The following is a 24,029-nucleotide window of genomic DNA, read 5'->3' on the forward strand; positions in this document are numbered from 1 at the left end:
AATAAACCAGCTGAGGTAAACAGGGATAAAAATCTAAAATCAAACAATCAAAAGAAAAATGCTTTTAGACCAAAGGAATTCTGGAAAAAAGAGGCAGGGCATCAGCTTGGATGGTCAAGAATGCAAACGCTCAAAGTCTTTGTTAACAAGATCAGAGGGGGAGAGTTGGGGTTAGTGAGATGTTGGAAGGGTGACCAGTAGAACGCAAACGTCTACAACAAATTCTTTTGATCATCACTTGGAGAAGGTGATGAATCTAAGGCATTGACCAGTAGAGGTAAAAGCCACGGAAGGGCTGTTAATAGGGTTGTACAGCACGTTGAAAAAAAGACTAAAAGATTCTGGAAAGCACGGGTTGCACAAAGAGATCCACCTGAGTTCTATAATAAGATAACAGCAGTCAGTTGGCAGGGTGTCGTGGATGCTGCCTAGTTGGATTTCCGTGAGGCTTTCAACACTGTTCCTCAGTTCTCAAGCTAGGAAAGAAAGCGGTTAATTTGGTGACAGTGGTGTCTTAAGGGTGAGTGGTGCCCCCGTCCCTTTTTAACTTCTCCAGCATTAGCAGAATGCCCGCGCCGGTGTTGGCTCGCCCTTTGACGTCACTTCCTAGGCGCGGGTCCCGGAAGTGACGTTGGAGAGAACACCGATGCGGGCAGCAACCTCGCGCTGGGGAAGTTTAAAAAAAAAAAAAAAGTTACGGGGGAAGGCAAGGGGTGCACGCGGCAAGGAGAGGAGCAGGGAGGAGGGGTACTGCACCCTTAGGACCGCCCCTCCCCTCTTTACTACACCACTGTTTGGTGAGGACACTGTTGAGCAATAGAATTCAGGACATGGTGGTCAATGGCATCCATGATGATGAGGTGACCAGTGGGCTACATATTGGAATTTGCTTCCCACCAACCTGAGAACCGAAAAAAATCTCGACCGCTTTAAGGGTTTACTGAATAGTCATTTGTTTAAAGAAGCATTTTTAGACTGTCCATCAACCATCAAGGAAACACTGTCGTACCCCGGTCCTTTTGTCCTTACCTTAAATGTTTGCTACCGTAACAGAAATGCGCTGACAATTGCGCACCAACAATCCCGTGCAGGACTTATGCACGCCGGCTTAAAACAGTTACTGTTAATGCTGTGAGGGGGTGTGTGTATGTGTGGGGAACTCCCCCCTTACACTGAAAACTGCCGTTTTGTTTAATTTGTTGTGTATTTGGCAGTTTTTAGTGTAAGGGGGGGGTTCCCCACACATACACACACACCCCCTCACAGCATTAACAGTAACTGTTTTAAGCTGTTTTAAGTTGGTGCGCAATTGTCAGCGCATTTCTGTTACGGTAGCAAACATTTAAGGTAAGGACAAAAGGACCTCCCCCCCACGGATGTGCGAGCACTAACAGTAACTGTTTTAAGCTGGTGTGCATAAGTCCTGCACGGAATTGTGTGCGCACGATTGTCGGCGCATTTTTACATAATTGTATTTCATACCCTTCAACCTTTCATGTCCCGTTAGTCAAATGTCCAAGTTTAATTCTGTTATCTGTATTGTAATTTCTTTTTAACCCCAATATTTTTTATTGTAAATCGCTTAGAAGTTCTGATAAGCGATTTCATCAAATTTTAATAAAACTTGATTTCTATGCTGGTGAGCAGTCACTCATCAGATCTGGTACCTGCTACAACCCCGCCTACATGGCACCCGCCAAGAATTTATAAATGCATTTGCTTATATTCTACAAATGTATTTAAAATTTGTTAATCAGTAAAACCAGTTCAAGTCAAAGTGTGCACGTTCCCTGTAATGGGAGAATTAAGCTGTTTGCAGACAGAGTTACCTACGAGGCTTTCACGTGAGCTCTGTGGACAATACTGCAATTCAAATAACAAACCCAATTCCACAAATTAGCAGACACCTGCTAAAGTATGTCGAAAGCCCTTTGTCTGGCTGACAGAGACCCCGCATAAAAATATTAAGGAAGTGGAAAGAAGCTACAGAGGGTTGTTCAGGACACATTTACAGGTCCCCAGGGCCCAATTATTTCTGTGGGAAGCGAGCAGTTTCCACCTTTCCCAGGAGATGCTCGATCATGGCTAACTCAAGGTGTTACTATTTCTGCTGAAGGAAAGGCGGCAGCCTATGCTTTATTCTAGAGGGAAGGGAGGGGCACACGGTTGCTGCTCTTGCTCAGGACTGAGGTGCCTGTCACTGCTCTCTGTCTGCCTCTTCCTGTTGAGAGTTTGACTTTACAGCTAACTCAGCTTCCATTTGGGCCAAGCGGCAGGAAACTCATGTGCTAGGCTTGTGCGGTGCACTAAGAAATGCCAAAGTTGACCGATCTGATGTTAAAAACTTGTTGCTTTGAATATGATCTGAGGTTTTTGGCTTTCTTGGGGTAGCTGCTTTCTGGGCTCAGATATCTGTGTTGACATCTGAAGCAGCTTGGACTAAGAACTTTTCAGCACCCACTTGTAATACAGGCTAGAATATACTGGAGGAGTTTAACATCTTCGGGTGGTGGGAGGGGGTCATTGACCACTGGGGAAGTATAGAGAAGATGCGGTATATAAACCTAAGGTTTAGTTTACTTTAGGTCATGGCTTAATCCCTCCAGTGGTCAACTGGTCAGTGTGGGCACCTTTATAGCGTTTAGATGCTTTTAAAACAGGTCTAGCTAAAAAAGCCCAGGACCTTTTGTTAAAGGTTTGAGTATGCCTGCCGAGCGTCCAAGTCCTAAGCCCACCCAAAGCTCGCCTCTAACATACCCCTTTAAGACTTGGACACACTGAAAACACATCAACCAGAAAGACATCTAGAAAATCTGTTTTGAGAATGCTCACTTTGGACGTTTTGACCACTAAGACATCGATCTTTGAAAAAGAGCCCCACGGTGTACGTCGTTGACAGCAGCAATATGGTTTGATGGATAAGAATCTCAAGGCATGTCCTAGGGAAATTTTGAGCGGTTTGATGCTTTGATGATCTAAAGCAGGGGTGTCAAATGCCGGTCCTCGAGGGCCGCAATCCAGTCAGGTTTTCAGGATTTCCCCCAATGAATATGCATGAGATCTATTAGCACACAAAGCAGCACATGCAAATAGATCTCATGCATATTCATTGGGGAAATCCTGAAAACCCAACTGAATTGCAGCCCTCAAGGACCGACATTTGACACCCCCGACCTAAAGCAATCTGATTTACTCTCTTAACTCATGCTCATTGGTTCATGGAATGGGCGACGGAGTGTGGGTCTGATCCTTAACAGCCCAGGTGCTTTTTTTAGGGGGCTGGGGGGGATTGGTTTGTACCATGTGTAGAATAATTCACCGATGCTTTGGTCGGGTATCTTGGTTGATGTTTTGGAAAAAAAAAAAAAAATTAATCAAGTGAATTTAAATAAATATTATCAGAGGAAGGGAAGAAAGTTCTTAACAATAGGTCTCCTTCAATTAACGCAAGGGTGTCAAAGTCCCTCTTTATATTACATACTGTAAACCGAGTCGAGCTTTATTTTCATAAAGATGACACAGTATAAATATAAGCTTTAGTTTAGTCTGAAAACCAAATCCATACTTAAAGTCTCTTTGGTGACAGATTTTGGTTGGCCACATTAAGTTAGACTGCGTGCCAAGAAACAGTAACTCTTGGTTTGGATTTGATTTGTGCCTTCCTTCCTTTTAAATCCGATTTAATTTTCTGTTCTAGTTACTGTTAATGCTCGTATCTAATGTCCTTGGCTTGGGATCTAGTTGTGCCTGTTATAAGCTGAATAAAAAAGATTTGAGAGTCAAAAACATGTAGGGCTCATTTTACTAAGGTGCGCTATATGCTGACGCATCCATTATATCCTATGGACGCGTTAGCATTTAGCACGTGCTAAGATGCACTAGCAGGCCTTAGTAAAAGAACCCCGTAGAGGAACAGTGCCCTGCGGGACCCCCACCTGTCAGGTTTTCAGGGTGTCCACAATGAATACATAAAAATTGATCTCATACATATTCATTGTAGATACAAGGAAAACTTAACTGGATGGAGGTCACCCAGGACAGGCTCGGGAACCAGCAGCGCAGTGGGCAAAGCAGTGAACTAAAGGCTCAGATTCCATTTCTCCCATTGACTTTCCTCGGGCAAGTCACTTCATTATCCATTGCTTCAGGTACAAACAGGGCTAGATTTACTAACATGCTATTTCACATTAATGTGCATTAAGGTCGGAGGGTACTATAAGATTAGCTTCCATGACGGAGAAAACAGTCTGGTATGCTAAATCTAGAGCAGCAATGTTGTCCGTGGCAGTGGTAAAATTATGGAACTCCCTCCCTGGCATCGTGAGGACCTGTTCTGACCGTTTACAGTTTAGAAAGATGTTGAAGACACAAGTGTTTGTGGAGGCTTTTCTCCGAAATTAGGTTGTTAGGCATATTTAATAAGAATCCTGAACTCAGGGCAGGATTAATTCTTCGAGGGCCCCTAGGCACCTAAGTACGCTGCCCCCCCCCCCCCCCCCAGCCCAGGCCCCGCCCCACCCATGTCCTGCCCCTGTCCTGCCCCCATTTATCTGTTTTCTTATTTACTTCATTTCTACTTGTATTTCTTTTCTTTTTTTTTTAATTCAAAACAAAGATTAGCATACCAGTGCACAGTTTTTCTTCTATGCAACCCCCCAACATCTCTGAACAAATCCCCCTTCCTTCCCTTCCCACCTACTTACCCAGAACTTTAACTTTGAACCCTTTCCATGCATATATAAAAGTGTTCAAATATTTGTAAAGCAGTAATACTATCCGAAATATGTCTATATTAATAACTAAGTTTACAACGCCTCTCAACTGCCTCACTCTACATCAACCAACTGTAACCAATATGTTCAAAGAAGCGTGGGATGAACACAGAGGATCTAGAATCAGAAAATAATATTAAATATTGAACTAGGCCAGTACTGGGCAGACTTGCATGGTCTGTATATGGCAGTTTGGGGAAGGATGAGCTGGAGAGGGCTTCAATGTCTGGGAGGGTGTAGATGGGCTGCAGTAGGTTTTGACAGAGATTTCGGCAGTTGAAACCCAAGCACAGTACCAGGTAGAGCTTTGGATTCTTGCCCAGAAATAGCTAAAAAGAAAAAATTGAGGGGTACAGATAAGAGTAGAGGTAAGGTTAGAGGGATAGGATTAGAGGTAATTTGTAAAATTAGTCAGAGACCACTGTTCAGGCAGTGGGCCTGACGGGCCGCCGCGGGAGCGGACCGCTGGGTGAGATGGACCTCTGGTCTGACTCAGCGGAGGAAACTTCTTATGTTCTTCTTACAGCTAGCTCTGGGGCTTTCATAGCCCTGCCACCTGAGCTAGAGCAGCCTCTTCCCTTGCAATGTTCTCTGCACAGCTGCCAAGAGAGTAGCACTTTGCAACCCAGAAGCAAACTCCCACCCTTCAGGAACTTATCTGAGTTTACTTCAAGGTTTAAGAGACCGGGGTCTTCTCTTCACTGGGCTCACTGGCCTCTACTATGCACATGTCCATTCTCCAGTCCTTTTCATAGCATCCAGCTCAGCCCTTACTTTGGGGTCCTTCTTGCCGGCTGGCTGTTCCTATCTTTGTCCTCTGCTCTTTGGCTCTCTTCATGTTGGGTTACCAGATGTCCGGGAAAGCCCGGACATGTCCTCTTTTTAGAGGACTGTCTGGGCTCCCAGACAGACTTTCCAAAATGCGGCGTTTGTCTGGGTTTTGGAAAGCCTCTACAAGCTCCGGGTGCATCTGGAGGGCCTCTGAGCATGCGCGGATGCATCACACACATCCACACATCCACCAGGCCCTCCAGATGCATTCTGGGCATGAAGGGAAATATAAGAAAGGAAAGCAATACGTTAGAGGAATAAGCCAAAAAACTAAAGTCCCAAAGAATTCCATTGTTAGGTGGCCCAAAGTTGCCTAGTTGACTCTTGTATCTAACTAGGGTTTCTGGAAACATTAATCCAAAGTTAATTTTTGCAGAATCTACATCACAAGGTGAGACTAAGCTTTATAGAGAGGAAAGTGGTCTTCTGAAGCTTTGGTCTTTATAGATATCTTAAGTCTTGAATGTAAAATCATAGGTATTCCCTAGATAAGGGCTGTAGTCCAAAAGTAACCTGGTGTTTTTATCTCCGGATACTTTTGACTCATTTAAACAGGGCTGTTGTCCTGGCTCTCAAATATCATTGGTGTAGGGACCAGCCTGATGGCTTAGTGGCACAATTCTGCACTGCTACAAGAAAGACCCAGGCTCTTGAACCCAGCTTCCATTTCATGGGCTGCCCTAGGACTAGGGATGCTAGAAGGAGTCTTGGACATTGTTCAGTGGTGACACCTACTAACTGGAATTAGTACCCATGTGTATCAGGTTCTAGAGATGATCTGTGGCTCCTGGTTAAAGTTAAAAAAGTGGAAATACCCTGGGTACTTGTGGCACAATTGCTCCACTAAGGCAGGTGAGATGGACGTTCAAAGGAAACTACTAGGACAAAAATACAATAAACCCCCCAAAAACACCCCCCCACACACACATGTTTAAAAAGGAAGAGCACTCTTAAGAGTTGTGATAGGCAAATATTTTGTAAGGGAACATTACATGGGACCATCCTGCATCCCAACTAATTCTAACAAACATCACCATTGCCGTACTGGCACAGAGCGAAGCTCTGTATCCTGTTTCCAGCATTGGCTAATCCAGGTCCAAGTACCTGACAAGATCCCAAAAGAGTAAAACAGATTTTATGCTATTTTAGTGCTGATCTTGTTGTATTTAACTAGAGTTACCAGATTTTGCATCTGGTAAAGGAAGACATGGGGGTCGGCCCCATTCCGCCCCTATGTAAACCTCATCTGTTCATGCACAGATGCACGCCAGACTCTGTCCTGATATTGCTGGGTTTTGAAAAGCCATCGGGACACCCGGACAGTCCTCTGGAAAGAGGACATGTCCGGGTAAATCCAGATGTCTGGTAACCCGATATTTAACTCTTTTGTTAAGATTAGCTTTAGGCCTGTTGGTTGAACTCCCATAGTTCAAATACCTTCTTACCAATACGACTGTCTACCTGACATCCTCTTTCCCTAAGATTCTGCACTGACCTGTACTTTGAAGAAAAAACTAGGCGGGAGAATAAATTCTTAATATCTCAGCCACATTCTCAGTACGTAGCATTTCTTGACGTGCCAGGGATGAAGGCAGGGCTCTTATCACCTATGGACTGAGTCACCAATTTTGGGCAGCATGCATCTCCTTGGAGACCATCCTTCCTAGTTTGTTTCCTCCAATAACCTTGACCTCTGTCTTTGAAACTGTACCTTATAACATCCTAGTCACTGGAGCACAGTTAATCTGATTCAGTGTACACACCCCCGTGCCACCAGAAGCAGCCATTATACAACACTGGGTCCACCATAGGATATCAACAGCTCCTCAAGTAATGTACATGATCCATGGATCACCAGAACAGGAGTGTTCAGTCCCTGGTGTTAAACCCAAGAGGCTTCATTGATGACCAAAAGCGAAGGGGAAAAGGGTAGCCCCAAGTGTAAGTTTTCTTTCAACTTTATTGGGTAAAATGGAAGTACAGTGTGTCTGTGAATTTAAAAAGGTGTTCTGGAAGAATGAGTTTATATAAACAGCAATAAATTCTGCATGTGCAAAATTACGGTACCCTTGCCTGGCAGACAGGGCATATTTCCAGAGAACCTGAGCACAGAATTCAGCAGAGCTTGAGCTTTTAACAATTGAAAATCAAGCTCTTTTCACTGGAAGCGGAAAGATAATCTGTCAATGAAATTTAGCCTCTGCATACCATACCACACTAGGCGGGAGGGGGGGGGGGAGAGAACAACACCAAAATTCTACAAAGGAGGCCCAAAAAAAAGGACAAGTTTTCTCTAAGTTGACTTTTCTAAAAATCTCCCTACTTTTTTATGTAGAACCTGGTTGCACTGTGTTGGTAACTCCACTCCCAATGCAACCCATTTTATTGTTTGAGGTTGATAGCATGAGTCTCTCTCGCACGCACGCACACACACACACCCTTCTGGAAAAAATCTCACATTTGTGTCCCACCGTGATGTCCACCAGTACCTTGAGGGAGTGACAGGTTAGGTTATGACAACCTGTTGGGCCTGTTGTTCCTGGTCATATGTTGGAATCAGATGGTACAGCTTATGAGCTGATTCAGAACCAGAGCCACATCGATGAGATGGCAGTGCTTTAAAGGTGGTGCCAGAACGTACAGTATACTGATACAACTAGTACCACTCGGTCTTCAGTCTGTGTATCTGATTCATATATAAAGGTTTAAAACTGAAAAACTGCGAACCAGTATTGCACCTTGGATAGTTGTAATATCTTAATTGTTTACCATGGAAAAAGACTAGTCATTCTTTCACTGCTTCTGTGAGACAACGATCTGTCCCATCACTGCACTCCAATTTGGATTTTCGCCCTTTTTTGGGTTCCACCCAGGAGTTGTGGATTACTGTCCCTCCAGGCGCAGGGTCTACCTGCAGTACGGAGACGACCCTTTTTTTCATTTTATTTTTCAGCACATTGCGGAATTTCTGTCGTGTGAAGGCGTAGAGTAGCGGGTGAAAGATGGTGGTTCCATAAGCCATGGTGATGAAGCAGATGCGCAACTTGACCAGCAGGTCACTGGGCCCGACGCAAAGAATGAGAAGGTTGACAATTGAAATTGGAGCCCAGCACAACAGGAAAGTAGTGATGATGATGAGGGATATTCGGAAGACACGCTTCTGACGTTCTCGCCTGTCTCGGTGACGTTTCACAGCACGCCTTAGTGCAATAATCACAGAGACAGACGCCTGCACTCTCATAGGTGGGTTCTGGACCACTGGAGGTTGAGTTAGTCTCTTGGTTTCACCCATGGAACTTTGGTCTGAAGATTTTCTCTTTTTCTTTTTCTTGGTTTTGCGACGTTGACTTCTTTTGAAGTGGCTGCCAATTTTGATATTGAGGGCCTGGAGAATTTTTGAATAGGTGACCAGCATGACCGTAACAGCAATAAAAAAAATTGGAATTTGGATGAAAAGATGGTAGTACATCCCCAGTTCCGTATGGTACTCATTGACGCTTACGCAGAGCAGGGTCCTATTCCTCCAAGTGGCCATGTGGTCTGGATCCCCAAAGAATTCCACCTCAAAGAAAGGAATGAAGAAGACCATGAGGGAGACTAGCCAGACACAGGACAAAAGCATTGCCATCCTGCTGGGTGTTAGGACTCGATTGGCTGGCCTTATCGAGATGTCGTACCGGTCTACACTGATCACCAGAACATTTATGGCTGTAGCGATGCTGCTGAAGGTCACGCAAGCTTCATGAAAGCAGCAGACCAAGGCAATGTTCTGCTCAAGTGGGATCAATATGATGACAATGGTCAGCGGAACACAGACTATACAGATGATGATGTCCAAGACGTGGAGGTTCATGGTCACCATGTTACTGACTGAATCAACCAGGCTCGATTGCATACAGTAGAGGACCAGGACGGTGAGGTTACTGCTGAATCCAAGCACGATTTCCAGCATGAGAACACTGGTAAGAGAAACCTGGAAGCCCAAAGGATATGGAAGATACCAGCCAGCATCAGCACTGGCCCCATCTGTGGTTTCCAAAATAGTGTCATAGATATCTGTTTCCATGGCCGATACCATGCTGAGGTTATCTGCATAGTCCTTTAAACAGAGATGTTCTTCAGCATGATTATCTGGAAAAGATAAGAAAAGAGATGTAAGTTTATCATGTGTTTGAAATGCAAAATGTTTTTAACAATTATATTATGCCCCTATTAGCGCACATTTCTCAGAGCTGGCAAGTATTCCTTTTTTCTCCTCTTGCCTCATTGCTTGAAAATAATTATTGCAGGTGAAATAGGGGTTCATTTTCAAAATATAGGGTACTAAGTGCTTGAAAATGAGCCCCATCAGTGGTTTGCTCCAGGCACTATGTTGATGGGGGCCTTGGCACCCCTCCTCCTCCCCTCACCATGCACACGCCCCCTTCCCATCCCCCGTACATAAGAACATAAGCAATGCCTCCGCTGGGTCAGATCTGAGGTCCATCGTGCCCAGCGGTCCGCTCACGTGGCAGCCCAACAGGTCCAGGACCTGTGCAGTAATCCTCTATCTATACCCCTCTAACCCCTTTTCCAGCAGGAAATTGTCCAATCCTTTCTTGAACCCCAGTACCGTACTCTGCCCTATTACGTCCTCTGGAAGCGCATTCCAGGTGTCCACCACACGTTGGGTAAAGAAGAACTTCCTAGCATTTGTTTTGAATCTGACCCCTTTCAACTTTTCCGAATGCCCTCTTGTTCTTTTATTTTCTGAAAGTTTGAAGAATCTGACCCTCTCTACTCTCTCTGTGCCCTTCATGATTCTCTAATTATTCAATGACTTCAACGCGCTCCTCGCGACCCCCATCATATCTCCTGCTGATGTCACTTCCGGGTACCGCACATAGGACGTGACAGAGGGCGAGCCGAAGGGGGTCGCAAGGAGCACGTTGAAATTCTTGTTGCTCGTGGCGGTGAACAGCTAGATGTACCGGGGGAAGGGAAGAGAGCCACGCGTGTGAGGCAGAAGGGAGTGGGGTGGGGCAGGGACGGGGTGCCATCACCCCTGGTGCCTCTCACCCTTGCTATATCATTGAGCCCTAAGTAGTCTAGTAGATGACAGAAAATAAAGACCTGCACAGTCCACCCAGTTTGCCGAACACAATAAACTCATGACATATGATATGAAGTGATATGTAGACTCGATTATGATCTGTCCTTATCAGACATGTGAAGCTTAGAGACCGGCTCTCTCTTCTAAGTTAGCGCTTTTCAGTCTTCTCTTGGATGGACACTTAGTTGGATTTTCAGGATTACCAATAGCATAGCAACTGCATGGAGTTTATGGTTTATTGTGAGCTTCTATACTGCTACTAATGACTGGGATATCAATTCAGAGCGGTTGGCATGAGCTTCTTCTGTAAAAGATCTTACAATACTTGAGCTTCTTCGGAGGTGTTACGATACACAGTTATTAAGACCAGAATAATTATGGCATAATCAATCATCCTACTTATGTTACCGGCACATCGATCGTCCTTCTTATTTGCATATGTTCATACCAAATCAATCGTCCTACCTATATTCGCTTCTAATATTAGGTTTACTATGGCAGCTAAGTACACTATATTAACACACCTCCTAAGGAGTTTGGCCTAGTCTATAGTAACATAGTAGATGACGGCAGATAAAGACCCGAATGGTCCATCCAGTCTGCCCAATCTGATTCAATTTAAATTATTATTATTTTTTTTTTCTTCTTAGCTATTTCTGGGCGAGAATCCAAAGCTTTACCCGGTACTGTGCTTGGGTTCCACCTACCGAAATCTCTGTTAAGACTTACTCCAGCCCATCTACACCCTCCCAGCCATTGAAGCCCTCCCCTGCCCATCCTCCACCAAACGGCCATACACAGACACAGACCGTGCAAGTCTGCCCAGTAACTGGCCTTAGTTCAATATTTAATATTATTTTCTGATTCTAAATCTTCTGTGTTCATCCCACGCTTCTTTGAACTCAGTCACAGTTTTACTCTCCACCACCTCTCTCGGGAGCACATTCCAGGCATCCACCACCCTCTCCGTAAAGTAGAATTTCCTAACATTGCCCCTGAATCTACCACCCCTCAACCTCAAATTATGTCCTCTGGTTTTACCATTTTCCTTTCTCTGGAAAAGATTTTGTTCTACATTAATACCCTTCAAGTATTTGAACGTCTGAATCATATCTCCCCTGTCTCTCCTTTCCTCTAGGGTATACATATTCAGGGCTTCCAGTCTCTCCTCATACGTCTTCTGGCGCAAGCCTCCTATCATTTTCGTCGCCCTCCTCTGGACCGCCTCAAGTCTTCTTACGTCTTTCGCCAGATACGGTCTCCAAAACTGAACACAATACTCCAAGTGGGGCCTCACCAATGACCTGTACAGGGGCATCAACACCTTCTTCCTTCTACTGACTACGCCTCTCTTTATACAGCCCAGCATCCTTCTGGCAGCAGCCACTGCCTTGTCACACTGTTTTTTCACCTTTAGATCTTCGGACACTATCACCCCAAGGTCCCTCTCCCCGTCTGTGCATATCAGCTTCTCTCCTCCCAGCATATACGGTTCCTTCCTATTATTAATCCCCAAATGCATTACTCTGCATTTCTTTGCATTGAATTTTAGTTGCCAGGCATTAGACCATTCCTCTAACTTTTGCAGATCCTTTTTCATATTTTCCACTCCCTCTTCGGTGTCTACACTGTTACAAATCTTGGTATCATCTGCAAAAAGGCACACTTTTCCTTCTAACCCTTCAGCAATATCACTCACATACATATTGAACAGGATTGGCCCCAGTACCGAACCCTGAGGGACTCCACTAGTCACCTTTCCTTCCTTCGAGCGACTTCCATTAACCACCACCCTCTGGTGTCTGTCCGACAGCCAGTTTCTGACCCAGTTCACCACTTTGGGTCCTAACTTTAGCCCTTCAAGTTTGTTCAACAGTCTCCTATGAGGAACTGTATCAAAGGCTTTGCTGAAATCCAAGTAAATTACATCTAGCATATGTCCTCGATCCAGCTCTCTGGTCACCCAATCAAAAAATTAAATCAGGTTCGTTTGGCACGATTTACCTTTTGTAAAGCCATGTTGTCTCGGATCCTGTAACCTATTAGATTCAAGGAAGTACACTATCCTTTCTTTTAGCAACACTTCCATTATTTTTCCAACAACTGAAATGAGGCTCACCGGCCTGTAGTTTCCTGCTTCATCCCTGTGACCACTTTTATGAATAGGGACCACATCCGCTCTCCTCCAATCCCCAGGAATCACTCCCGTCTCCAGAGATTTGTTGAACAAATCTTTAATAGGATTCGCCAGAACCTCTCTGAGCTCCCTTAGTATCCTGGGATGGATCCCGTCTGGTCCCATCGCTTTGTCCACCTTCAGTTTTTCAAGTTGCTCATAAACACCCTCCTCCGTGAACGGCGCAGAATCTACTCCATTTTCTCGTGTAACTTTGCCAGACAATCTCGGTCCTTCTCCAGGATTTTCTTCTGTGAACACAGAACAGAAGTATTTGTTTAGCACATTTGCTTTCTCCTCATCACTCTCCACATATTTGTTCCCAGCATCTTTTAGCCTAGCAATTCCATTTTTTATTTTCCTCCTTTCACTAATATATCTGAAAAAATTTTATCTCCCTTTTTTACATTTTTAGCCATTTGTTCTTCCACCTGTGCCTTCGCCAAACGTATCTCTCTCTTGGCTTCTTTTAGTTTCACCCTGTAATCCTTTCTGCTCTCCTCTTCTTGGGTTTTTTTATATTTCATCAATTGATGGTTGTTTTTTTTTTAGTGGCAACAAATAAATACCAATTTTAAATGTGTAACCTCTGTGTTGTGAATTGAAGGGGGAATCTATTGAAACATCTGACTGTGATTATAACATCGAATACATTTAATTGCAATAATTAAATTGTATTGTAATTACATCGCATCACCATTAGGGGGTTTAACACTTGTCTCATGACTTGTCCACTGCTTTCCATTAAACCAGTGTTCTTCAACCAGTGCTGGTCCACAGAAATTTCCTGCCGGTCCACAGGGCCAGCACGTGCATCAGGCCTAACACAGTTTTCTTCAACCAAAGGTCCATGGTGCAATTGATGTGGCATTATCTTCGAGCCAGCTCCCTCTTCCTAACTGATTAAGTGCACAAAGCCACGGGCAGTGGCTCCTACGGGCATCCTGCGCCTGAACCGGAAGCCTTCTTTCTGACGTTGCAACGTCAGAGGGAAGGCTTCCAGATGAGGCACGGGACATGCAAGGTGCAATTAGTACTATTATGGGGGCGGGGTCTGGGATGGAGATTGGGTAGAAATGGGCGGGGTCTGGGCCACGACTTAGCCCAGTGTTCTTCAACTGCCGGTCCACGGACCGATGCCGGTCCACAGAATAATTCTTTTATTTCTGCCGGTCCATAGGTGTAAAAAGGTTGAAAAACACTGCTTTAAACTAATCCAAAATTAGAAAGGGCAATTCATTGCTCTTGAATTTATCGCCACTTTTTATTAGAATCGGAAAACAGATGAGGTAATTATGGCTCACAGAACAGTTTAGAATATGAAAGTGAGCAACATCTGGAGGGCAATAACATGAATTCAGATCTTACGAAAACAAGTGTCTCCCTTTTGTCCTCTGGTCCAGCTCCTCTCTCTTCTTCATCATTTCATTTTTAGCATTGCCAGACAAGGATATTAAAAGACCCACAAAGAACTTAAATAAATAAAACGTATTTTGGCAAGTCATGATATCCATTCCACAAAAATGCAGACTTCTTGAGAGCTCTTTTAGAAAGGAAATTAATTAGAAGATTTACAACATACAGAAAAAGAGATGAAGACGGTCGCCTGATATGACTAAGCCTCGCCAAGAGCATCCCTTCAAGGACAGACTGATCATCTTTAGTGCTTCAGAACCAATGACAGACTGAGGTTTTAAACAATGATGAGGTGTCTTAATAGATATAAAAGGTTTTTGCTTATAGCACTATGCAAGCACTGAAAGACAGAACCTTAACAGTGAGTCTCTTCTGACGCTTCATGTCCATATCCTGCCGTGGAGAAAACGCAAACATTTGAGCCGACCCAGTGATGTAAGCGAGGATGAGAGGTGCCTGGGGCAGTGCCCCCCCCCCCGTTCCTTCCCCAATACCCCCTGCCGCATGCGAGCCCCCCTTTCCTTTCCCCGCACCTCTAGTTGTTCACCACTGCAAGCAACAAGAACTTCAACGTGTTCCTCGCAACCCCGTCGTTTCTCCCGCTGCCGTCGCTTCCTATGTGTGGCACCCAGAAGCGACATCAGCGGGAGAGATGATGCAGTCGAGAAGAGCACATTAAAAATTTGATTTCTCGCGGCAGTGAACGAATAGAGGTATGGGGGAAGGGAAGGGGGTGAGGGGAGGAATGGTTGTGGCAGAGAAGAAAGCAGGAGGAGTGCCGGTGCTCATGTGTGATGTGGCTTGTTACTAAAAATCGTGTTTTTCATACTGATGGGGGGGTGTCAAAAAATGATAGGCCCCGGGTGTCACATATGCTAGGAATGCCACTGCTGCCGTTATCTACTATGTTAAGAGGTGATAGTATTTCCTTAGATAACTCCCAAGCCTATTTTACAGAAAGGGTGGTAGATACGTGGAACAGTCTCCCGGAAGAGGTGGTGGAGACAGAGACTGTGTCTGAATTCAAGAGAGCCTGGGATAGGCACATGGGATCTCTCAGAGAGAAAGAGATAATGGTTACTGTGAATGGGCCATTTGGCCTTTATCTGCCGTCATGTTTCTGTTTCTATTAGCAAAGCTAATTTACTATTCATGTGTGATCAAATTTACATTGATTACACCATTTTAGTTAGTGATAATATTCAAACCACAAAGAAACATGTCATGCCTTTCAACATAATACCAACTTTATTCCAGGATATCCAGAACCACAGGTAAGTATTTGACTAGATAACTTAAAACCAGAGTGTGTTTCTCATTCCCAACGTTCAATAAAATGCAAAAAAATATATATGTGTGCACAGAAAAAGAAAGTATTTAAAAACAACCTGTTTTCAGTGGTATCACCACTTTCTTGCATTGGGTACTGCTGAGTTGTTGTCCTTCCACTTGTCTGAACCAGCAGCTTCTCTGAAGATCTGGATGCTTGCTACTATCCTATCTGTAAGCAAATAAAAGGAAGCAGGGATCCAAGATGGCCGCTGTATGTTTGCTGTGGTAAGGACGCCGTGATTCTCAACTTTACCTTGATTAAATATGCCGAAGAGATGGGGAAGGAACGCTGGTGGTGCCTCCATGCAAACGATTGCCCCTTCGGTAACAATTGACAACCTTCTTTGGGAGTCCTTCAACTGCATTGCTGCCAGTAGAGGGTGCTGCTTCCATATAGCTCTTTCCATTGCTATAGGCACATCCTCTGGAATCATGCAGAACTTGCCTGTCCCTCACTATTAAAAGAATGATATTGCAACAGCACCCCCCACTGACACCAGTGTTGTTGGAGGACTCCCACTCAGTTTAGAGCAGTGGTCCCAAACTCCAACCCTTTGCAGGGCCACATTTTGGATTTGAAGGTACTCGGAGGGCCTCAGAAAAAAAAAGAGTTAACGTCTTATTAAAGAAATGACAATTTTGCATGAAGTAAAACTCATTATAGTTCAGAAATCTTTCCTTTTGGTTAAGTCTTAATAATAATCTTGTCATTTATAGCTAAAGAGACATATGATCAAGAAACTCTTTTATTTTACTTTTGTGATTATGATAAACATACCAAGGGCCTCAAAATAGTACCTGGCGGGCCGCAAATTTGAGACCATTGGTTTAGAGGAAGCATTGCTTCCAAGACACAGCTAGTGTGAGATTTTTCTTTTTCATGTTAGGAGGTGATATATGTGTGTAGGGCTTTCTGAAAATTAAGGGTACAGAAAGGGATAAGCTGTACAGAACAGAAAGAAGGATGGGCTGAAATCAATGATCCTTCCTCACCTTCTTGAATGTTGCCAATTTGGTTGAAGTCAAACCTTCTTTAATCACTACATTACTCAAATGGAAAGAATAACCAGAAGCTTAAGGAGAGAGAAGGTAGGAGTTATGCAGATGTCTCATATCTAACTTTCTATATGTATTTTTCTGCCATCAGACAAAGCATGGAGATGTTTATCGGAGAAATAGGATCCTGAGTGTGCAGTACATTCTCCTTCTCAAATGCCAGTGTTGAAATACAAGGATCTGCTAAGCTGAAGGAAAACCAGCAGTGGCAAGCAAGAAGGCTGATGACAGACAACTCAAGAGTCTACCAGGGTTCCAAGGTTTACTGAATCGTCCAAAAACATAAATGAGGAAATCAGATATTGGAGGACAAGGGTCCCAGGGCTAGATGCACTAAAAGAATCGGTAAGACCATGTGGGTCTGCACCGATCCAGAAAGAGCTTTTGATGCACTAAAAGGTTTGCATGCAAATTATTCATATGGATCTTAATCTTAACCCCCAACTTTGCTGTCCGATGATCACTGAGAGTGACTCTCACACATGCGAAAAAGCCAGCAGGGGAAGCCCGAACAACTGAGAGGCAGGGCAAGCCTCATTGAACCCCCCCCCCAAATGAACATGGCACTGGGAAGACAGCCCCTTCCCTGCATTAGCGAAAAACTGCAGGAGGGATGGCCTAATCCCTCCTGCCAATGTGACTCCCCACCAAAACTGCAGCGATATGGCAGGAGGGATGCCCACTCCCTCATGCCACTGAAGGCCCACTCCCGCTCCGTTTTGAACTTGTACTTGTCTTTATCTGTATACAAAACTTTTTTAAAGATGTCCGCTGCCATCGGATTTTTGCAGCGGACATCTTTAAAGAAGTTTTGTATACAGACAAAGATAAGTACTCTAATTCCTCAAGCTCAATCTTATCATGCTTTTAGAAAAGTATTAAAAACCTATTTGTTTGATAAATTCATATCTTGATCTTTATTATTGTATTTATGATAAGTACAGTATATGTGGTGTATTTATATGATTCGCTGATTGTTCAGCTTTTCTTGATGTGAACCGCCTAGAACTCATTGTTATGGCGGTGTACAAAAATAAAGTATATTATTATTATTTTGTATTATATTGTAGTTCTCCCCCAGTCCTTTTGTCTGCTGTTTGTCCTAGTATTTGTTAAATATTTTAAATTTGTATTCCCTCGCTCTTTTCTAAATTGTATTTTACATCATCTAGAATGTTGATAGGTGATTAATCAAATTTTTTAATAAACTTTGAAACTTTGAAGGTGTGGCCTCCAGAATTGTACACAATTTTCACACCTAATATAAAACAATAAGTGAAAAGGCAAAAGAATTACACAATGCTACAATGGAATATTATTTTTAAAATGTGAAATATAATACTAAAGATCTGTTTTAGCATCAATTAAGGAAGCTCTTTTTTTTTTCTTTCAAAGCAACACTGCTTTGCTACCACAGGCTAAGATACATCCCCTGTCCCATTCTCTTGGTTCTCAAAGCGTTAAAAATAAATTCTACAAAGATCCTTCACTTGTATCCTCTGAAAATTAGAAATGACAGTTCAAGTGCCCTCAGATACCACATGGTAAAATCTGATGTGAGCAGCATAGGAACACTTTTAGGAAAGTGGATGAATAGATTGTATTCTTGTGATGGACAGCAATTTTAAGCTGGTATTTCTAGTGAATGTGATGGACAAGGACAGAATGATTAAATGTAGAATATTTGCAGTTCCAGCCCTCACTTGCAAGTTGAGTGGACTTCTGATACTCTTTATTTTTCAGGAGCTGCCTCTGTGGTGTTCGTGAAAGTTCACTGCAGAGAGTTTTTTTTTATTGGGGGTACCCCGAAGAACTAACTAATCGATTCTGGAAGAGATCAAACTGGCTTTGTCACTCGAAGCCCAAACGATGACATTACGACTGTCCTATTTTGGTCACACCATCAGAAGAGAGAGATCACTGGAGAAGGATATCGTGTTTGGGAAGATCGAAGGAACCAGGCGAAGAGGGCGGCCTGCAATCAGATGACTGGACACGTTGAAAACAACCATGGGGATGACGCTGGAAGTCCTTCCTGGACTAGCACAAAGCCGATGTCTTTTTAGATCCGCAATTCATCAAGTCGCTAGGACTCGAGCACGAGTCAATGGCACCTAACAACAGCCAGTTCTGAAGAGATTTCAGAAGACTGAGCTCCATACTGACCACATGATTTATCTCACCCTGTTGTATCCCACTAACGCCTCACTTAGAGCCCAGTTTTCAACAGCAATTAACCGGAGAGGAGCAGCTCCTCACCAGTGCCAGCCACTGAATTTCAGAGGCATTATCCTGATGGTGCCACTGAAAATCTTTACTGCTCACTCTGGCACTATCCAAATTGATTCAACACTGGTACCCAGATAGTACCATATATGTAGTGGTAAATATCATCCATACAGAACCAAGACCCACATTCTCCCCCCCCCCCCCTCCCAAGGAGGAAATATGGTTGACTCAAATATAAGACAGGGGGCTTAATATTCAAATGCCCTGCCCTATAGTAAACTTAAGCCGGCATCCTAACAGGGTGGACGTTCCCAGGTATGTGTGTAATACCTTTCTTCCTAATTAGTGTCCAACTCTTGTCAGTCCTTAATAATGCAACAATTCGCATTGCTTTAAAATGTCTCAGGAAACTCTGAATGATAAATTGTCATCTTGAGTAAGCAGACTGCAGCCGCCAGTTGCCAACATTACGACTGAATAAAAAGGTAGGTTCCAGGCTGAATACAAAGCAAGAGATAATTGTTTAGATCAAAATACAGGACATCATCACAATGTGGGACTGGTGGCTTAGCCTCTGAAGATGCTCATATGTTTTGACAGAAAGCTCCAGGTGTCTCCAGAAGAAGCTGGCATCAGTCAATCATCAAATTCATGAACATCTCCTGAAACGTTTATTACTACAGAAAGCATCCCCCTTTCTCTCCCGGGCCTCTCGGCATGCCTGGGAAGTTTTGGATTTTGCCCACCTTGACATTAGAAGGATGAAGAGGCACGAGGAGCATTTTACGTTACTCAAAAAGGGTCAAAAATGGTCAGGTCTGCTATGTAAGTGGTCCGATTTGGCCGTTAAACTTGGCCATTCAGTGCTCAGTATTGGCTTCTACTACACAATATAGCCAGCTAAGATTTAGCCATTAACCACAAATATTCAGCAGAGACAGCCGGCTATCTCCTCCTGAACGTTTCCGCTTCGCCAGCTAAGTGCTATATAAGAATAGCCTTACTGGGTTAGACCAATGGTCCATCAAGCCCAGTAGCCCATTCTCACGGTGGCCAATCCAGGCCAAAACCCAAGGTGTAGCAATATAGCACAGTTACTTACCGTAACAGGTGTTATCCAGGGACAGCAGGCAGCTATTCTCACATATGGGTGACGTCACCGATGGAGCCCGGATGCGGAAGCCTCGCAAGCAGACTTGCTTGTAGAAACTAGAAGTTTTGAGTCGACCACACCATGCATGCGCAAGTGCCTTCCCACCCAGCGTAGGGCACGTCTCCTCAGTTCAGATAGCTAGCAGAGAAGCCAATCAGGCGAGGTGGGAGGGTTGTGAGAATAATTCCCTACTGTCACTGAATAACACTTATTACGGTAAGTAACTGTGCTTTATCCCAGGACACACAGGCAGCCTATTCTCACATATGGGTGACCTCCAAGCTAATCAGAATGGGATGGTGGAAGCGTTGGCAATTTAGGAGGATAAATTTTGTAATACTGTTTGGCCAAACTGTCCAACCCGTCTGGAGAAAGTATCCAGACAATAGTGAGACGTGAAAGTATGAATCGAGGACCAAGTAGCAGCTTTGCAAATTTCCTCAATGGGAGTAGATCTGAGAAAAGCTACGGAAGCTGCCATTGCTCTAACTTTATGGGCTGTGACTCTACTGTGGAGGGGTAATCCAGCCTGGGCATAGCAGAATGAGATACAAGCAGCCATCCAGTTGGAGATGGTACACTTAGAGATAAGGATGTCCCAACTTGTTTGGATCAAAGGAGACAAAAAGTTGAGGAGCAGTTCTGTGTGATTTGGTGCGTTCCAAATAGAAGGCCAAAGCACATTTACAGTCCAGAGTATGAAGAGCTACTTTTCCAGGATGAGAATGAGGCTTCGGAAAGAACACTGGAAGAACAATAGATTGATTGAGATGAAATTCCGATACCACTTTAGGAAGGAATTTTGGATGAGTACGGAGGACCACCTTCTCATGATGAAACACCGTGAAAGGTGGATCAGCAACTAAAGCTTGCAGCTCACTGACTCGTCGAGTCTCTTTCGTTTGAAAGGAAGCTCCAGAATGAGAGGGCATCGGATGAAGTTAAGAGGTAATAGGCTCAGGAATAATCTAAGGAAATACTTTTTTACAGCAAAGGTGGTAGATGCATAGAACAGTCTTCTGGAAGAGGTGGTAGAGACAGAGACAGACTCTGTCTGAATTCAAGAAAGTATGGGACAGGCACATGGGATCTCTTAGGGAGAAGAGGATATAGTGGATGCTATGGATGGGCAGTCTGGATGGGCCACATATATCTATGTTTCTATAACTGGAAGGGTTCTAAGACAAAATGGCCTAGAACACTGTAGTTTTAAACATTGCTTACCACAAGCCTTAGGAATAAGTTTCTGTGGATAAATTACAAGATAACATTTCTTTTCATGTTACCATGAGACAGCAGAGTTTTTAGGAGACATCTTTAGTGTCTCTGAAGAGCGTAGAGAATGAAAGTGAAGTTTCAGGTTCAAACATCTTAGGCTGTGGCTGCTATGAAGAGGACTGGGCCGTCTTGTGTCGATGAAAGCTATTTAGTACCTTTCCTTAATGAGGAGCTATCCCCCCGGGCCTCCATGGCATTGATTTTTTCACTCTAATACTGCTTGTCATGTCGGATAAACCTGATAAAAATTACTAATCTTCAGGTACACTTCCACCGCTTTCGGGAGCCACACAGTGTTCTTCTTCCAGCAACTCTGTTCTATTGAGGGCATTTATCATGTGGTCTATTAGCACCGAGAGGCACACCGCAGAATCTAGCTTCATAACCCAAACATCTGTGCAATGAGGAAAGCTTCAGCAGTAAATCTCTGTTGCACTGCGATTTCTTTATAAGGAAGGCTCTTTCTTTTCCTCAACATCTTTTTTTTATCTGGAACGGGGAATGTAAATGGATAAGACCCTTCAGTACTTGTCTATTACCTAAAAGAGGCCAGCTGGCCAGGAAGAGTAAACAATGTGAAGATTCTGTGTCTGTCCAGGGATCCGTTCAGCAGCCAGAGGCTTCTCACTGATGTATTGTGAAGGCAGAGTAAGATGTATGAATTAGACGGGCAATTGAGCCTGAGTCCTGGGCCTGGATTGAGGCCTTGGCAGCTCCCTTGGGTGCCAAAGTTGGTGAGCGCCAGCTGTCCAGGCAGAAGGTCTATTTTTCCTTGCTTTAGAGCAGTGGTTCCCAATCCTGTCTTGGGGGACCCCCGGCCAGTTGGGTTTTCAAGATATCCCTAATGAATATGCATGAGAGAGATTTGCATCGAATGGAAGTGACAGGTATGCCGCTCTCTCTCATGCATATTCATTAGGGATATCTTGAAAACCCAACTACACTTTTCTCAAAAGGGGTTAGAAATTTTTTTTTTTTAAATCATTGCCAGATGAAGTGATTTATTTAAAACCATTCTAGACATATTCTTAAAGCAACAGCGCACAAACGAAACAAGGAATCACTGGTAGGTTTCCCCAGAGGATGCCATGATACGGTAGTTCAGCCTCATCAGGACATGCAGGGAAGGGTAGCTTTTCGTTCTCAAAGAAAAGCAGCGCTATGAGCGGCCACTGAAACATTCTCAGCCCAACCAACAAAGTTGGGGCAGGGCTATCCCACTTAGTCTAGCGATTTTCCACTTTTTTTGTTCTGTATTTTTCCAATGAAACGAAACACAAGTGGATAGCCCAGCCCCAATTTTGTTGGTTGGGCTGAAGACTTTTCAATAGCCCCTCGTTCACCTTCTGCCGTGCAATAGGGTACCAGGGCTGTCTCAGCCAGTATATCTTAGAAATATACCTACGGCTTTGAATCTTATTATTGTAGCTAGAAACCTCAACTCTACTTTTAATCTCTATGGCCTCTGCAATATGGCAGTGTTTCTGTGGTGTAACTAAGCAACATCAAATGGGTCAAGCAATTAACTCAGTTGATAATACCAGTCTCTGTTGTGAAACGTGGCTCCACGGGGAGAGTGTGGTGCAGTGGTTAAAGCTACAACCTCAGCACCCTGAGGTTGTGGGTTCAAACCCTTGTGACCCTGGGCAAAGTCACTTAATCCCCTCCATTGCCCCAGGTACATTAGATAGGTTGTGAGACTGCTGAGACAGACAGGGAGAAATGCTTCAGTACCTGAATAAACTCTGAGCTCCCCTGGGAGAACGGTATAGAAAATTGAATAAATAAATGATCTTTATAGCTTTTGTCTCAATTTTATCCTATTTGTCTGCACATAGAGAAAAATAAAAATGTCCTTTGCCATCTATGGAAAGTCTTTATATATTATCAATTTTCCAGTGGTACATATGAGGATGGGTGGAGGATGGGAAGCATGAATGCCCATATCGAAAATCTACCACATGCCAGAAAAGGTAAAGTCAGTTTTGGCCAACAAGGGACACATAAAGTTTGTCAGCGCAGCCTTACATTGCTAGCTGTCAGCATTTTCTGTTGGCCTTACCAGGGTCAGCAAAGGCCTATGGGAGATCATATCGGTTATATCTGACCTTGAGCCATGTCAGTGCAGACATCCTCAGAAAGCCTAAATTACATCTAAAGTATCAGTGTTTAAAAGTAACAAAAGACTTTGGGACAGCTAAGATAGAAACATAGAACAAAGAAACATAGAAAGATGACGGCAGAAAAGGGCTATAGCCCACCAAGTCTACTGACCCACCCCATCAAGTCTGAGTGCCTTACTAGGTCTCTGTAGGGATCCCACGTAGATGTCCCATTTGCCTTGGCCACCTGCTCCGGAAGCTTATTCCAGTGCCCCACCACTCTTTCCGTGAAGAAATACTTCCTGATGTCACCCCTAAATTTGCCTCCTCTGAGTTTGAGCGGATGCCCTCTTGTGGCCGAGGGTCCCCTGAGTAGGAAGATGTCATCTTCTACCTCGACACGACCCGTGATGTATTTAAACGTTTCAATCATGTCTCCCCTCTCCCTGCGTTCCTCCAGAGTGTAGAGCCGCAATTTGTTCAGTCTCTCTTCGTACGAGATGTGCTAATGTCTGGTGCTTAAGACAGACAGTGGCCCCAGCTGCAACCATTGTCTAGAGCAGTGGTCTCAAACTCGCGGCCCGGGGGCCCA

The 24,029-nt window shown here is 44.0% G+C and overlaps 1 protein-coding gene across 4 annotated transcripts in view; it reads right to left on the reverse strand.

Annotated features, from left to right (window-relative positions):
* Positions 1-6,972: 6,972 nt before the first annotated feature.
* The window catches only part of LOC117351074 (G-protein coupled receptor 22-like), a 117,602-nt gene continuing 100,545 nt past the window's right edge, over positions 6,973-24,029 (reverse strand). Inside the window, exons 1-2 of one of the 4 annotated variants that reach the window (XM_033925785.1) lie at positions 21,491-21,619; positions 6,973-9,734 (exon numbers count right to left, since the gene is read on the reverse strand). In XM_033925785.1, the coding sequence (XP_033781676.1) occupies positions 8,389-9,734; positions 21,491-21,527 (1,383 nt within the window). In that variant the 5' untranslated portion in view covers positions 21,528-21,619 and the 3' untranslated portion in view covers positions 6,973-8,388. Of the gene's footprint in view, positions 9,735-15,675; positions 16,140-21,490; positions 21,620-24,029 lie in introns of those variants that run through there. The other 3 variants (XM_033925784.1, XM_033925787.1, XM_033925786.1) reach the window with 3 other exon arrangements.

This window comes from Geotrypetes seraphini, chromosome 17, assembly GCF_902459505.1.
Source record: "Geotrypetes seraphini chromosome 17, aGeoSer1.1, whole genome shotgun sequence".
In the NCBI taxonomy this organism is placed as follows: domain Eukaryota; kingdom Metazoa; phylum Chordata; class Amphibia; order Gymnophiona; family Dermophiidae; genus Geotrypetes; species Geotrypetes seraphini.